This window comes from Triplophysa rosa, linkage group LG12, assembly GCF_024868665.1.
Source record: "Triplophysa rosa linkage group LG12, Trosa_1v2, whole genome shotgun sequence".
NCBI classification, from domain to species: domain Eukaryota; kingdom Metazoa; phylum Chordata; class Actinopteri; order Cypriniformes; family Nemacheilidae; genus Triplophysa; species Triplophysa rosa.
In genome coordinates, this window is record NC_079901.1 from 6,068,397 (window position 1) to 6,084,083 (window position 15,687).

The 15,687-nt window shown below is 38.6% G+C and overlaps 1 protein-coding gene across 7 annotated transcripts in view; it reads right to left on the reverse strand.

Annotated features, from left to right (window-relative positions):
- LOC130562961 (rho GTPase-activating protein 42) overlaps positions 1-15,687 on the reverse strand; it is a 104,613-nt gene that overhangs the window by 71,652 nt on the left and 17,274 nt on the right. For all 7 annotated transcript variants that reach the window (XM_057348320.1, XM_057348319.1, XM_057348317.1 and 4 more), the window contains exon 2: positions 6,442-6,537. In XM_057348320.1, the coding sequence (XP_057204303.1) occupies positions 6,442-6,537 (96 nt within the window). The remainder of the gene's footprint in view (positions 1-6,441; positions 6,538-15,687) is intronic.

Sequence of the window (15,687 nt, forward strand, 5' to 3'; positions counted from 1 at the left end):
AACAGCGCTCGCCTCATCCCGGCTGGAGACGGGCTTGTACTTTTAGGACAATTAATATTTCTCTACATCAATCTTTCTGTGGGATTGATTTCAGGATAACTGGTGTGGATTGTGAATGTCACAGCGGGAAGTCATGGGATGAAATCGATAGGAGGTCAGCTGACCCTGTCTGTACCGCCAGACAGACTGCTGATGCGTCGCGGGCCGGATGGAGCTTCAAAGTAGATTGAGGCTCGTTGCATCAAGATTCTGGTCCCACAGCACACATGGGGTCCGGTCAAGTCACTGTGAGAGCTCACTTTCATCGATGACCAGATTGATTCCAAAAGACAATTACATTTTTCTTCAGTAAGAGTAATCTTACCCTTTTAGAGCTGGATACTGTGAAACAGACACTTTGAAAACTTTCCATGAGGTGTGACAGATGTGAACTTCTTTCCCCTGGCCATTCAGGGTTTGACAATGTCTAATTATCTGTCTCTCTTTTATACATTTTGAAATCTAATTGATTTCTTTTTTTTACTTCTCATGTATCTTTTGCCAATATATTTTAAAACTGTTGCTTTCTAAATGTGCTGTACAAATCCATTCATTTTTTTTCTGTAGCTCTTTTCACACTTTTGCATTGTTGCAAAGGAGCTTTACATACCGCAGTGAAAAATACATCTACTTAAATGTTTTTAAAATTTGTATTTTTTGTATTTTATTTTAAATTGTATTTAATGCTAAGCATAATGCAAATCTATGTCTATATTGTCAGTCTGCTAATTTGGAACAACTAAATGTGTGCTTAATGCACTTAAATAGTCCAACTAAAGATATACTGAAGTATATTTGATTGTGCCAAAGTGGAAATATTGCAAGCATACTTCAGGTAAACTTTAAATATCTTGCATCATTTTTTTTTCCAAAAACGCTTCATTAATTAAACTTAGTCGGGCCAGGTACCGAAACAAATTTGTAGCCAATCAGCAGTAGGGGGCATGTCTGCTCATGTTGACGGAGGGAAGAGAGCAAGCGGGCATTAGAAAGACTGTAGAAAGAGCGAGGTCTTATTCATTATGTAAAAGTAAAGGGTCTGTGGATTTTAAAGGGGTCATATGACACGGCTAAAACTAATATTATCATTTGTTTTAGATGTAATGCAATGTGTATACACGATTTAAGGTTAAAAAACGCTGTATTTTCCACATACCGTGCATGTTTGTATCTTCTCTTTGCCCCGCCTCTCTGAAACGCGCAGATTTTTTACAAAGCTCATCGCTCTGAAAAGCGAGGTGTGCTATGATTGGCCAGTTAACCAGTGCGTAGTGATTGGTTGAATACTGCAAGCGCGTGACGGACAGTGTTGGGTGTAACTAGTTACTAAGTAATTAGTTACTGTATTTTAATTACTTTTCCCTTGAAAAAGTAAAGTAAGGGATTACTCTTATTTTTTCTGTAATTTAATTACAGTTACTTCTGATGTAATTAAACTAAATACTTTGTGTAATATATTCAGTAGTGGAAATTACATCAAAATTATAAGTCTAACTTTAATGTATGCTTTAATGTATCCTTCTCACATTTGTATACTTTGGTCAGTTAATAAGAATAATTTATGTAGCTATTTGAATGAATAAAATAATAAGCCATTTCATGTCTATCCTTGAATCAATTCTAATCAAGGTTGATGTAGGATATGGAAAGTAATTAGTAATAAGTAATTAAATACGACTGAATATGTAATTAGTAACTAGTAATTCATTACTTTTCCAGAGTAACTTACCCAACACTGGTGACGGAAATGTAACGCCTCTTACCATATCTGGAACATCAGGTATACATCTTGCGTATACATTTGGGCGGTCTTAGTCAACTCATACCACGAACTGACGTAGAATTGTGGGGCTGTGGTTACATGAGGCGTTTCAGGCAGGTCTGGGTGAGCATTCGCTTTTAGATAGAATTCATCTTTTGTTCCGACACTTTAATTTTTGCAATTTTACGTGTCTAATACATGCATGGGAAACTTATAACACACCAAAGACACAGAAAAACACGTATTCGCGCCATATGACCCCTTTAAGTTTAAAAAGAGGGATAAAAGTCAGGCAGGAGCTAGGACTACTATGGCGAAGGCTTTAGCAGCGATACGTTAACACCCGCAATACTATAGTGAAGGCTCTCCAGCAGAGAGGCGTTGGAGATAAAGATCGTCTAAAAATCAACCCCGAGAAGGTTGCTTTGATTCGGATCAGTGTGTGAGTAACATAGGTTTTGTTGTTTGTCAGAACCAAGATATGTTATTGTTGTAGTAATATATTAGCTGTGTAACGGAGCAGTTTTGAGCGTCATTGTTTATCTGGAACCATAGATACACGTGTCGTCTTCGCTTATTTTATTCATTTGCATCATTATTCGTGTGGTCTAGGCTATGGTAAAGCTAAGCATTTCATGCCTGCGTTGCACAGCATGTTTGAGGGTGGAGCAATGCTGGAAGGGGCGTGTTCCTCTTTGTGTGGTAGTATTTTGTTGTCAATCAGGCAATTACCCTGCCTTTAAAAGACTGGTATTATTCAAAAACGTCATCCTAAAAATTTGTCACGCACAGAAACTTTGCTAATCAAATTTTCAATTCGCCCAATTTTTTTTACGACGGACTGACATTTTGGAGGAAGTGTGTAAATGAGATTGACACAAGGTGAGGTTGTTTTTATTTTCTAATGTGCTAAAACTTTGGACTCCGTGTGCAAACATCTTTAATATGAAAGAAATGTATTTTAAATGTATTGCTGTTTTACTAGGGTAAGTACAGACAGTAGCACCAAAAGATAAATATGTAATTATGAAAAATATGGAAAACAGAATATATGGAAATATAATATGGTATTATTGCAATTTTCTGTAATAAATGTAAATAAATATGCCTTGCCTTAGCAAAGTGGCCAATTGTATGCTACTTACATTTTTGTTATTTAATTGATTATTTTTATGAAAGCAAACAATAAAAAGAAACAATGGCATGAAATAAAGCATGCATTATACACAAGGTTTATTTAATAATTTACATTACATCAAATTGGATTACAAATTCAATTATTTACAAAAAAATTGGGAGATTTGGATTTGAACCAAATGAACGGCAAGCTAACATTGGCTGACAAAAAGGGTGACCATCAGTTGCCTAGTGAATACATTGTACTATCACTAATTCTTATCTGACCTGTTCTCAAGAAAAAACGTAACTATTTTACAAGGTCAAGATTTTACAGTACTGTTTCACATAGTAGACCATTAGCTTAAAGGTACAGTTCACCCAAAAATGACAATTCTGTCCTCATTTACTCACCCTCTTCTCATTCCAAACCTGTATGACTTTCTTCCGCAGAACACAAAAGAAGATATTTTTAAGAAAGTAGGTCACCGAACAGTGATGGCACCCATTCACTTCTATTGTATGGACACAGAACCAATGCAAGCGAATATGTGCCAGTTAAGAACATTCTTCAAAATATCTTATTTTGTGTTCTGCGAAAGAAAGGAAGTCATACAGGTTTGAAATGACAAGAGGGTGAATAAATGATGACAGATTTTCATTTTTGGGTGAACTATCACTTAGTCTGGTCCACTCTGAGGCTATTTTGGTGAGTGCTTATCATTAACAGACGCTGGGCGGTCCATGCTGAGACCCTTCTATCACTAGATGGACAGATCCCAAAAACCAGAACACTGGATCCATGTCAAATAGACACTAACACGCAGTGTCAGGTTTTATGAACATGCAGCTGTCCATGAAATGCACACAAAGTTCATTCCTCAACATTGATTACACTAGTAAATCAACAGTCACAGCCCTATTATTTCCAGCCTATTAACATTTCCTGAATCACAAAACCCTGCACAATGGTTAAAGCCGTCCAATAGCCGAGCCTCCTTATGGCTGATGGCTTTGTGTTGCTGCCATCCAAAAAACTCATTGTGGCTGAACCACCAACATCCCTTTAAACCAGACAACAGAGAAAAACGGCAAAATTCATCACACGCTTGTTTGGCGCCTAGACGTGGGGTAAGGAAGGGCCAAATTGGACTAGATTCTGTATTATCAGCTTGCTTTGTAGCACCGCAACACATTTAATTAGCTTTCGAGATCACAAGATTGCTTAGAAATTAAGGGAAAAGGTAGCTACTGGGTAAATGACAGGCTGCTTGGTGCGACGAAAAGGAAGGAAGCCGACTGTTAGATACAGATGGTCCGAGTGTCAAGCCAGCCCACAATGCACAGAGCAAGACGGGGAAATATTAAACAAAGTAATGACACATGAGCGAAAGAGAGAGAGAGATGAATGGGTGTGTATAGAGACGGTGCAGGATGAGTGATCAACCCATCAGGGTGTATAGTCTCGGCACATCTGCTGCAAGCCTGCTGAAGGTGAGCGGTCTGCATTTTCCTTAATCTCTGACACAAATCACAATTAGTTACTCTGATCTCTTAAAGGGCTGAGCGGAGACCTCTTTGTCTGAAATGTAAGCAAATCAATACAATACATTATGCATGCCGGCCAGCCAATCTCAGCGAGCTTTCAGCCTGTTGAGGTAAATCTGGAATGGGACGTGATATCAGCATGCCCGATGCTAATTTTGATACCGGAATCTGTTTACTAATCAAAACGATTACAGCTAAGGGCTTCTGTGACAGCTTGCACATCAAAACTTTAGTTTGTGATCAATGGCCTAAAGTCTCCAAGTAGCTCTCCAGGAATTTCAAGGGAAAGGTCCTGATTCAAATGACAATCCCGTTCATCTGGGACAGAGAAAATGCAGCGTGGGCAGGGAAATGAGGAAAACTTTCCCTCGGAGCATTAGGAGAACTTTCCATTAAACTGGTCTTTGATTGGTTAAGCAGACCGGGTCGTAATGGATTTAGAGGGACATTTTATTGCTCCGACGTTGATCTTTCATAGCTCTGACTGCTTAATGGAGTTCTCAGTTATATTCGAATAGTATCTGCTTTGTCTGAAAATGTTCACTTAAAATTTGAATTCACTATGTGGACAGCATAGCCTTGGAACGTATGGTATTGAAAAATAACATTCTTTCGATTGCAGACTTTCAAGCCATATCTCAAGCCAGCCCATTAGAAAAAAATCTCAGTGATTTCTCCTGGACGTCAATGAGATCAAACGGAGAACCAATGGAAAGTTGTGCTTAAGTCTTCTGCATCTCAGATATTTCGCCTAAGAAAAAAAAGCTGTCTTCATCTACTCACCCAAACCCTAAACAACCAAACAGTTCTTGGACCCCATTGGCTACCAGAGTAGGAAAATACCACTAAAATGGAAGTCAAAAGTGGCCAATAACTGTTCCATTCTTCAAAATATCTTCTTTTGTGTTCAACAGAACAAAAAAAATATAAGGCAAATTGTCTTTCAATGGTGGCTTAGAACGGTTTGGTTACAAGCATTCTTCCAAATATCTTTCTCTGTGTTTATCAGAACAAAGAAATGTGTACAGATGTGGACTTGAGGGTGGACAGAATTTTCATGTTTGGGTGAACTGTTCCTTTAAATGAAACACGACTGAAAGCTCTTCTCAACAGGTCGTCTGAAATCTCTTTCAACATCTCATTTAAAAATGTAAAGGATCACAGAGGTCTTTTTACTCAGAAGAAACATATGAGAAGCAAGATACAACAAAATTATTGGTAACACTTAACAATAAGTTGCTATTTGTAAACAATTAGTTAATGCATTAGCTAACATGAACTAACAATGAGCAATAATCCTACAGCATTTATTAATATTAATTCATGTTAATTTCGGTATTTCCTAATAGATTATTAAAATCAAAAGTTGTTAACATTAGTTAATGCACCATGAACATAAATAACTGTATTGACATGAACTAACATTGACAAGGATTAATAAATGCTGAAAAACGAAATTGTTCATTGTTAGCTAATGTTCGCTAATGCATTTACAAATGTTAACTAATAGCACCTGTAAAGTGTTACCAAATTATTTCTTGTTATGGTTATAATTCATTTGCAGAATAGGAGAAACAACTGATATATTGAAGAAATCTTTCTTTTCAATAGAGATGCACCCTCAGTAAATTTCTCCACGATACTCTGATTATTCAGAATGTTATCTGTCGATACCGATTCTGACAATTAAATTAATATTTCTTAACTTTCTGAATGTTATTAATTCATATAATGACTATTATTACTGAGCATCAAACTAGTGGTGTTTGTTAACATTTTCTATGTACAGAGCACAAACTCATTGCCTTTTCCGGTCCTCTTTTGATTGACAGGATATATCGGCCCTGATCATCGGCTTCTCTTAAACTATCAGCCGATAGCCAATAGTGTAAAAATGTGCTTATATCGACCGATACCGATTATTGGCCTATATATCGGTGCAATCTCCACTTTTCCAAGGCCGGATTCAAACTCACCGATGTTTAATTCATCATCTGTTTCCACATCACCAATACATTCAAACTGGAACTCTTGTAAAGACTGAGAGAACTTCTGCACAGCTGAAGAGAGGTCTGAAAGAGACAAAACAAGACAACACTTCAAAATCTCATCATGAATCTACCCCAAATATCACGTATGACTATGAGATTGCCCGTATCTCCCGCAACCCTGAAGAAAATGTTTCGGCTTGCCCACACAGAGGTTGTGAGAGCCCACATCTCTCTTGGTATTATGCAACCATCATGGTGCAAAAATGAATGAAATATCAAGTTCTATTTGTGTCAGGCCTTCAATCAGTTTATTACACAGACATGCAAGAGCTTGAAAACACAGTATTCCTTTAGTCAAAGATGCATTCTCTTGTATAGTACAAAAAGGCAAGTGCATAATCTCCGTTCCCCGGTGAGAATGAATGAGATCTCATTTGCGGCACTAAACGTCTGAGCCATCGTGAGTGGGCGGAAAGGACTTGAGGAGGAAACACTAAGCAACTCAATCAAAAACGTTAATGAGGCATCAGAGGAAAGCCATTTCATCAACTTTAAAAGAGGTGATAGACCCCACTGCTTCTCTAAATACCCACCAGTCTTCCAAAACCGACAAAGGAAAAGGTTTTCTCATTATTTTCCCCTTAAACGTCTATTTAGAGGAACGCAGGGTTTGGGAGATGGAAAATCACTCTTTTGAGTTTGAAAGCACGAGATTTGTCTGGGTGGAATACTGAGTTTGCACTTTGACTGCTGGGTAAATTTCTCATTGACATCTATCAAGAAAGGCCACGAGGAAGCATTCTAAAGCTCATTAGCCGGACCAGAGCTAATACGCCGACTGACACAGGTCTCGAAGTGATCGACTTTAACCGAGACTTGTAATTCCACACAGATCAATAGCTCACTGTCATACAATCCACAGCACTGTGGCTGTTTTGCTTTTAAGTGTAACCTAACACTTAAAACATAGTGCTGAAAAAGCTGAGGGGAAGAAAAGAGAACATAAAGTTTTATTCGAGGCAATATTTCATAATTTGCACCTAATGACTTTTACATTAGGAAGCGTAGGTTTTGTCCGAAGCATTTTCTTCTATTTCATCCTTATTTGCATCATGCAGTTGCATCAAACTGTAATTTTCTGTTCACTTTGTGCCTGCTTTTGACGAAAAAAAACCCATCAACAGGATTGAAATAGCATTTCTGTCGGCTCTTTAAACTGCATGTACCTAACACAGTGTTTCTGTGGCTCATTGCATCAGCAGCACAAAGGAGGCGTGTTTGATTCAAATATAACTTCCCAGAATTCAAAGAACACTGAGGCGGAAATACAATACAGTCCACTACAATGTCACAGGGAATAAACACTGGGATGTTTCATGTCAAGGTTTATTTCCAATGGATGGAGCACTTACAGAGTCTATATTGTTATCCAAATACATAGTTTGACAAGAAGTAGGGCATCCTGTAATTGCATTTAGACCGAATGCAATAATTGGACAAACATTTGGTCTTGTGCCTTCCACAAAAGGTATTTATTTATATAAATATATTTAGGCCACTTGTTATCAAAATGTGAAGAAACTTTCAACCAGCATAACAAAAAAATGTCTGCGTTTAAATTGTTCAGTTTTTCATGATGTTTTGAACATAAATTAAAATAAACAAAAAAGTTGACAACAAAAAAAAAATGAATACGCAAAATGACTGCTGTTCAGTTACAAATTTTGTCAAAACATTACATTTTTATCAATCGAATTTAAAAAATATATATTTTTTGCAACTCTTAACAAGTGTTGATTTCAAAAGTGTATTGTTTGTACCTGATTCTTTGTTGTTTTTTATAGTGTGACTTTTAGCAAATTGCATTCAATCCAACACGGGTCAATTTAACCAGGTCCACAGGACGTTACAGAAATAGTGCACGATCATAAAATCATTTTTTTAATGGAAAGGAAAATCCTGTTTTTCATGCTAAGGACTATGGGTGTTTTGGTTTTAATATTTAGTTCTCGTAGCATTGTATCATTAGTGTTTGTGATTGCTATTTCAAGTTTGTGCTTGGAATGATACATCAAATTTGGGGGCCTGCTGAGTTCAGAAGAGGCGTGCTATTGTAGGTACAGGCAACTTACAACGAAGACCAAGTCAAATCTGTATCATTAAAGGCTTGTGCACACCGGGACGATAATCGCACGCCTCGTGACTAAACAATGGGTGCCAATGTGAGTGTGCACACCGACGCGCAAAACGCTGTGAAAGCGTCATTTTTTTTAAACGCCTCATGGCTCGTTTCTTTCGTTTGACGCGCCGCATTAAAAACTGGCCGACCAATGAGATTGCCGCTTTTGTTCACATGCCAGCTGCTGAAGTTACAGTAAAACACGACTTGGTGGCGCTCGAGCAAGTCTTGCCGAGCACACATTGATGAAGAGGAAGCAAGATGAATTCTTCTTCTGTGTGTCAAGCGTGCGTCAGAATCATAAAGTTGCGCAGCGCCTCCTTGTGTAACGGGTATTTCTGTTTTTCATTAAGCGCCATCCATGTCGGGGAGTGAATTTGCACGTTACGGCTCATCACCAGTGAAAATCACTTGGGTATGAACGTTGAAAAACGTCTCGAAGCACGCTGGCAATAAGCGCATGCGATTCTCGTCCCGGTGTGTACAAGTCTTAAAACTTTGGGTGAGTTTTTCTTTGGCCAGTAAGTAACCACCTAACTATCCAAAACACCGACATCCTAGCGAGCACCCAGAACATCCTGCACAACTTTACAACCACCCAATAAAAACGACACCTTAGCAACTCCTTAGAAACACCCTGGGAACCTGCCACAACATCCTAATAACCCCTTCCTGCTATCCTTCAGTATTTCGTGGTTTTGTCTCCTCAAAGATCAAGCCCGATTTGAAACTGGAGAACAACTCGCAGGAAAACAAGAATTTACTTAAGCAACAGGTTCCTACCGTGTCTCCCGCAGCACTAAGAGCCCTTAACAGGGTTATGCACTGATGTATTGAGTGAGAGTGTACATCATCTCATGGCACGCACCCGCTCAGAGACTCCGAGATGCCGGTCAATAATCTGTTTGAGTTGTCAGTTTGCTCAGTCAAGCTGAATGAGCGCCATCAATAATGCAGCGGCCCTCACCTCTCGTACCAACAGATCCACAGATACTTCACTTTCCTCCAACCTTCAGTGAGAGCATTAATGTCCAACAATCCTGACTTTCACCAAGATCAGAGCTTGAGTAAAATGAAAGCGGGTGTCATTGTGGTGAGATAAAGGGAGGGGTTGCCTGTTGCTGTCCAACCTTCTTTCAGACGCTTAACATAAAATGTTTGCTTAGATTTAGTAATGCCGCATTCATGTATATCCTCCTCAGATGTTTTGTGTTTGTATTTCAATGCAAAAATCATTGTGCCTTTAAGTGCAATGGATGTACATTAGGCGTGTATTTGATGGTGCGTTTTATCATTCTTACGATGATACAACGAAAGAAAATGTAGATTGATCATGCACGTCTGTCTCCTCGTAATCCAACAAAATGAGTGGTAATTTACTTTATTATTACAGAAATATTCTGCATCGCTATTCTTCACCAACAATCTTCATTAATGCCTCAAGGGAGTGCCAGGTAATTCTGGGCCTTGTTACATTAGTTCTCCTGGCCCCCAATATCAACACTAACATCACTGGGGGATTCCTGGGCCAGATGGCGAGACAAAGTAGCGTGAACCTCCGTCGGAACAATGTGTATCTTCTTTAAAGGCCGCTCCTCTACCAATCAACCACTTTTCCATCCTGTCTATCTCAGCTGTCCAAACTGTACTTCTCTCTCTCCAGGTAATAGACTATCCATCTCCACAGAGCTTCCCTGTCACTTTGTGCTGCTCTGTTTATTTTTTATCCCGCCTATTCAGCATAAAACGTGTTGCTCTTCCCAACACAAGGCTGCCGTGTATTCAGGGAATCTCTTGGCTTGAATTGTAAACAGGGATTTCTTGACTCTTTTCCAGCTAGTGAGCTCCCTCACTGTCTGCTGTTTACATGGGCGTCCTAGACCTCATAAATGACTCCACTGTTGCTCACTTGGGCACATACATGGTGTACTACTCACGTGAGCTGAACAACATACTTGACTCAGACTCGATACAGTTCGATACAATGGACTATAGAGAACACAATGCAATGAAATACTGATAGAAAGAGGCTATTTATAAGTCAAATAATTCTATTTTGTAGGGGTGTCAAACACCCAGAATAAAAGTTTGTGTTTACATAATATATGTCTGTTTACTGTGCATTTTAATTTTGTATTTATAGACACATAAACATACACGTATATATTATTATTATTTTTATATAAATGTTTATTCATGTTTATATGTCTTAAATATATGCATGTATGCGTATGTTTTATGAATACAAAATTGGAAGGTGGGCAGAGCTGTCAGCGGCGATGTTGAAGAAATAAAAAAGGTTTGTAAACTAGATGCACTGTCGCTTGTCGCGTAACATACTGTATCCACTCCCACTGTAAACAGAAAAAGCAAAACAAACGTTTTTTTTTTAAAAAACCTTTGCATTGGTTCTGAAAAACAAAGAAAGCCATATAGGGTTTTCTTTACAACGTAAGGGTGAAAAAATAAAATAAAGACAATTTTTTAGGGGGAACTGTTCATTTATAAGGCTGGGGTTGTGCCATTAAAAATTATTTTGAACCTGTCATTACCCTCTGAAGGTTCAATTATTTTGTTCTGTTATTTTGACAGGTATGTAATTCCAGCAACAAACACATCTAGGAATCCTCCCGCTTACCTGCATCACATTCACTGTTACGGACAACCTTTGTGTCTGGATCATGCCTATGATGCAAAATAATCCCGTCTAGGTAGGTAGCTCACTAGGTTTTGGAACAAAGCTCAAACAGCTGGTGTATTGAAGGGAAACACTAGCTGCTCTCACCGCTGCATGATGGGACGTACGCCTGCTTGTATGCGTAATTGTGTACGTTCACACTGAGTTTCAATAACAAACCAGTGCGGATAAGATGGAACACTGGATCCAAAAATGATGACAGACCAGTGTGAGCTGCCATAATGCATTATACACCCAAAGTGACTCACGCCGGCTCCGACTGAGCATAAACCCAGCTGGAACCAGTCTGTGTAATATACACACAAAAACACGTATACAGAGAGAGTGTGTCATTACCTCCCTCGGCTTCAGGGTAGAACATAAAAACATCCCTTTACAAGACAATCCAGGCTCAAAGGGCAAAACTACAGAGCAGGGAAGAAGCATGTTTGGAGGACATTTCAGAAAAGGTCACGGACGTCCTTCCTGCTTCGTCTCAGACCTTATTTGACTTATGTTGCTTTGGCTGTTATATACCCATATGCTGTTTTTTTGTTCCGTGAAACATAAAACGAGAAATTTACCAATTGTTTTAAAAAGGCCATAATTATACTCAAATCATTATTCTCGAATTAAACATGCAGACTATGATGCAGGCAGGGTTGCCAGATCTGCATAACAACACAGCCCAATCAAAACGAACTAACAAAATGCCCAAAAGTCGACATGCCAATCCCATACATTTTTTCATTGTTTTCATCATTTATTCATCCTCATGTCATTCCATCCTTGTACGATTTTTTTTCTGCAGAATACAAAGATATTCGGAAGAACATTGGGAGCTCATTGACTTCCATCGTATGGATACAAAACCATTGAGACATTTCTGAAAATATCATCTTTCCTGCTCTAGAGAAGAGGAAAGTAATATGAATAAATCATGAGGAAATGTTTTCCGCAGAAAAAATCACATGCCAACAGTTTAAAAGTAGACCAATTCTTGGCAACACAGGATGCAGGTTAGACATCACTGACGTGAAACATCATTGGTTATAGTTTATCTCATGATCAAGCATGTCTCAATCACAGCAACAGTCTTAAAATATTGCGCATGAGTCATACCAACTACTCATACATACATTTTTGGAGGTTAAATTTTCAACATTAAAAATAGAAAAGTGCTACTATAGCTAAATATTTCCATTAACAATAACATTAGACAGGTTTGAATTTGGAACCACACAAGATTGAGCGCATATCGACAGAATTCAGTTTTTGGATAAAGTTTTCCATCAAACAACACGGTTCACAATGCAAACACACACACAACATGCTAATCAACAACCGCTGCGACATTAACATGCATGTTTAGTTACATCCGGCCATGGAACGAGAGTAATTACAGGCTACGCTGTAAAACTCATCCGTATGCACATATGACAGGCCTCCAGCCTGCTTTTATTACCGGTTTCATCTGATGTCACACCTCCACACAGCCTGCTTGCATGCCTCCACAGCTCGCTGCCTGTTAGGAGAGAGACATTTCCAGAAGGGGAATTTACAGAAGAGGAGACTGATGGCGTTTTGTGTTTAATAGCATGTTGCAAATAGTGGGTGGCTGCGTGTGCGTGTATGTTTTTTTTTTATGTGTGTAGGCGTGTGATGTTTGTAGAGATGCATTTTCGTGCTATTATTAGCACTGCGTCAGTTTTATAGTGCTAATACAGTCTTGCACACAAGTCTTTAAAAGGGTTTGGTATGCCAAACTGACTGTTTGAGGTAAAACCAAATTAAAACATGGCATTTTGTTCAGTTAAATAAATAAAATGGTTCATAAACCTTGTTATCATAAAATTGTTTTAGGAGCAATTCACATTCAATAAAACCGTTCGGAAAACGCGTGCCGCACTGCACTCTCCTGGCGTTTGTCATTGCTAAACAACGATGGGCCACGCTAGCCGTTGGGACGAGGAAGTATAAACACATGATATATGGATTATATGCACTGAAAATACCTTGCAATAACTCTACTGCTACTAGATTTATTTATGCTGTGATCATCTGTGTCTTCACTGAGATTGTCTATATTGGTTGCTTGGGTCTAGTGTTGGGTGTAACTAGTTACTGTAATTTAATTACTTTTCCCTTGAAAGAGTAAAGTAAGGGATTACTCTGTAATTTAATTACTGTTACTTCTAATGTAATTGAAATAAATACTGTGTGTAATGTATGCGTGTGCAATAGTGGAATTGACATCAAAATTCAAAGTCTAACTAATTCTCACATTTGTTATACTTTGGTCAGTTAATCATACTACTTTATGTAGTTTTATATGATTTATTTGAATGAATTAAAAGAGCCGTTTCATGTCTATCATTGAATCACTTAACTAAACAAGGTTGATATACTGTATATAGAAAGTAATTAGTAACAATTAGATAAATACTTTTTGGAGAGTGTAATTTGTACAGTAATCTAATTACACTATTTAATATGTAATTAGTAACTAGTAATTCGGTACTTTTTCAGAGTAATTTACCCAACACTGCTTGGTTCTTGTCACATGATCTGCGGTGCACGTGCGACATTCAAAAAAGTTGAAATATTTTAATCTCTTTGCGGCTCCCTATTTGAGCGCGCTTGTCGCATGTCTAGATTTAAAATAATGAATATGTGCACGCAAAAGACGCGAAATGTGAATGGCCCCTTAGTGAACCTTTTATTTATTAAACACTAGAAATTTGCACTTGTTTTACAGATGAATTGCCAAAAAGCAAATTTTCAAAAAATGTAATCTTTCAGATATACTGAAAGTGCACACATCAAATCGTTGACTGGACAACGTGTGTGTATCAGGAAAACACGATTGCATTTATCAGACCATTTCATATGACCTGAACGTTTATTCCATTGAACATTTTCAGACAATAAACATAAAAGCCTAAACACTTAACGATGGAGATGAAGGAAAATTGTTTAGGCTATTCCACGTTTAAGCATTTAACCTTTTCCAAAAAACCTCTAAATGCATAAAATGTCGTGGTCTTTTCCACAGCACTTCAGGGACAAATGTGTACACCAGAAGGCCTGCATTACATCATTTATTTGTCCATAACTGACTACCGCTCTCATGAGGGGGTCATCACCGTTTCTCACGAGCATCTGAACAAAGGTTCATACAAAAGTAATTGAAAAAAACACCAAATTATAATGTTCTTTTAAAGACTGACAGGTAATACATTAGGGATTATCTCAGCGAGAACATGTATTCCTCTGATACCCAATCAGATGCTCCTGACTGGATGACCGTACTGATTTGCTGTGACAGAGGGACATCAAAAAGACCCTTTTTCTACCTCCAGCTTAACAAGAAGCCGGGGATTGTTCTCTCATCTAACCGTAGGAGTTCCTGTCTTTTGATTCCACTCAGAGGGGATGGAGAAAGGAAGATTCTTGCTGCAGGTAACAATGACAATCACTCATCAGCCTCTCAGCGGGGATGCTCACGTGTCTGCAGAAGAAAAACAGGCATGGCAGTCACGCAGGCTGTATCTCTCTGAGCATCGATCAGCCGGTCAAACTACACGTGTCTCAGCCAAAAAGATAACGTCTTAAGGTGCATGCTTGAAAGCTGTAAAACTATGAAAAAAATATTTGATAGAAATGTGCGGCTCACAAATTACTGAACAGATCTGTCCCTATAGAAATGGAAAACTACAACGGTGCACCAAATACAATCAAAATCAAGCGTAGCTTTAGTTCTGGCAGGTCACGTGAGTTCATCTTGCATCAGCTGCACATCAGGTCCAGCTAATCAACGTTAACCAATAGTCATACAACACACGCTAGACTGCGTCCTATTTAAGTTGCATTTCTTTGCTCCTTATCAGCTGCTTAATCGTGTTGCACCTAAAACCCACCTCCATCCCCATCTCCGCATATCTGACTGTATCTTCGGATCTTTTCATTTAATCCTGTTACGCATCATGAACTGTTCTGGTTCCCCAGGTGGGGGGACATGTGTCATGGCTCTGCTTCCTTAGTCATGTTTTTCTTGGTCCTGTAGCAGAGTCATGACAAAGTCTTTGGTTATGTGTGGAGAGAAACATATTATTGTCCGTTTGACAATAATATACGTTCTCTCCAGTGTCTTGTCATTGGCCCCATTCCTCTTGTTTCCTCGTTATCTTTCCCTGAGTGTTTAATGTCTCACACCTGCCCCATGTCGTTATCCCTCGTTTGTGTTTCCTATAAATACCCTCTTGTTTCTTTGTCTTGTGCTCGTGCATTGTATGTGTTTGGTGCCTGTACTGTGTGTTTCTGTATCGTGGTCGTGCTCTTGCCCGTGTTCCTGTTCCTGTTCCTGTTCCTGTTC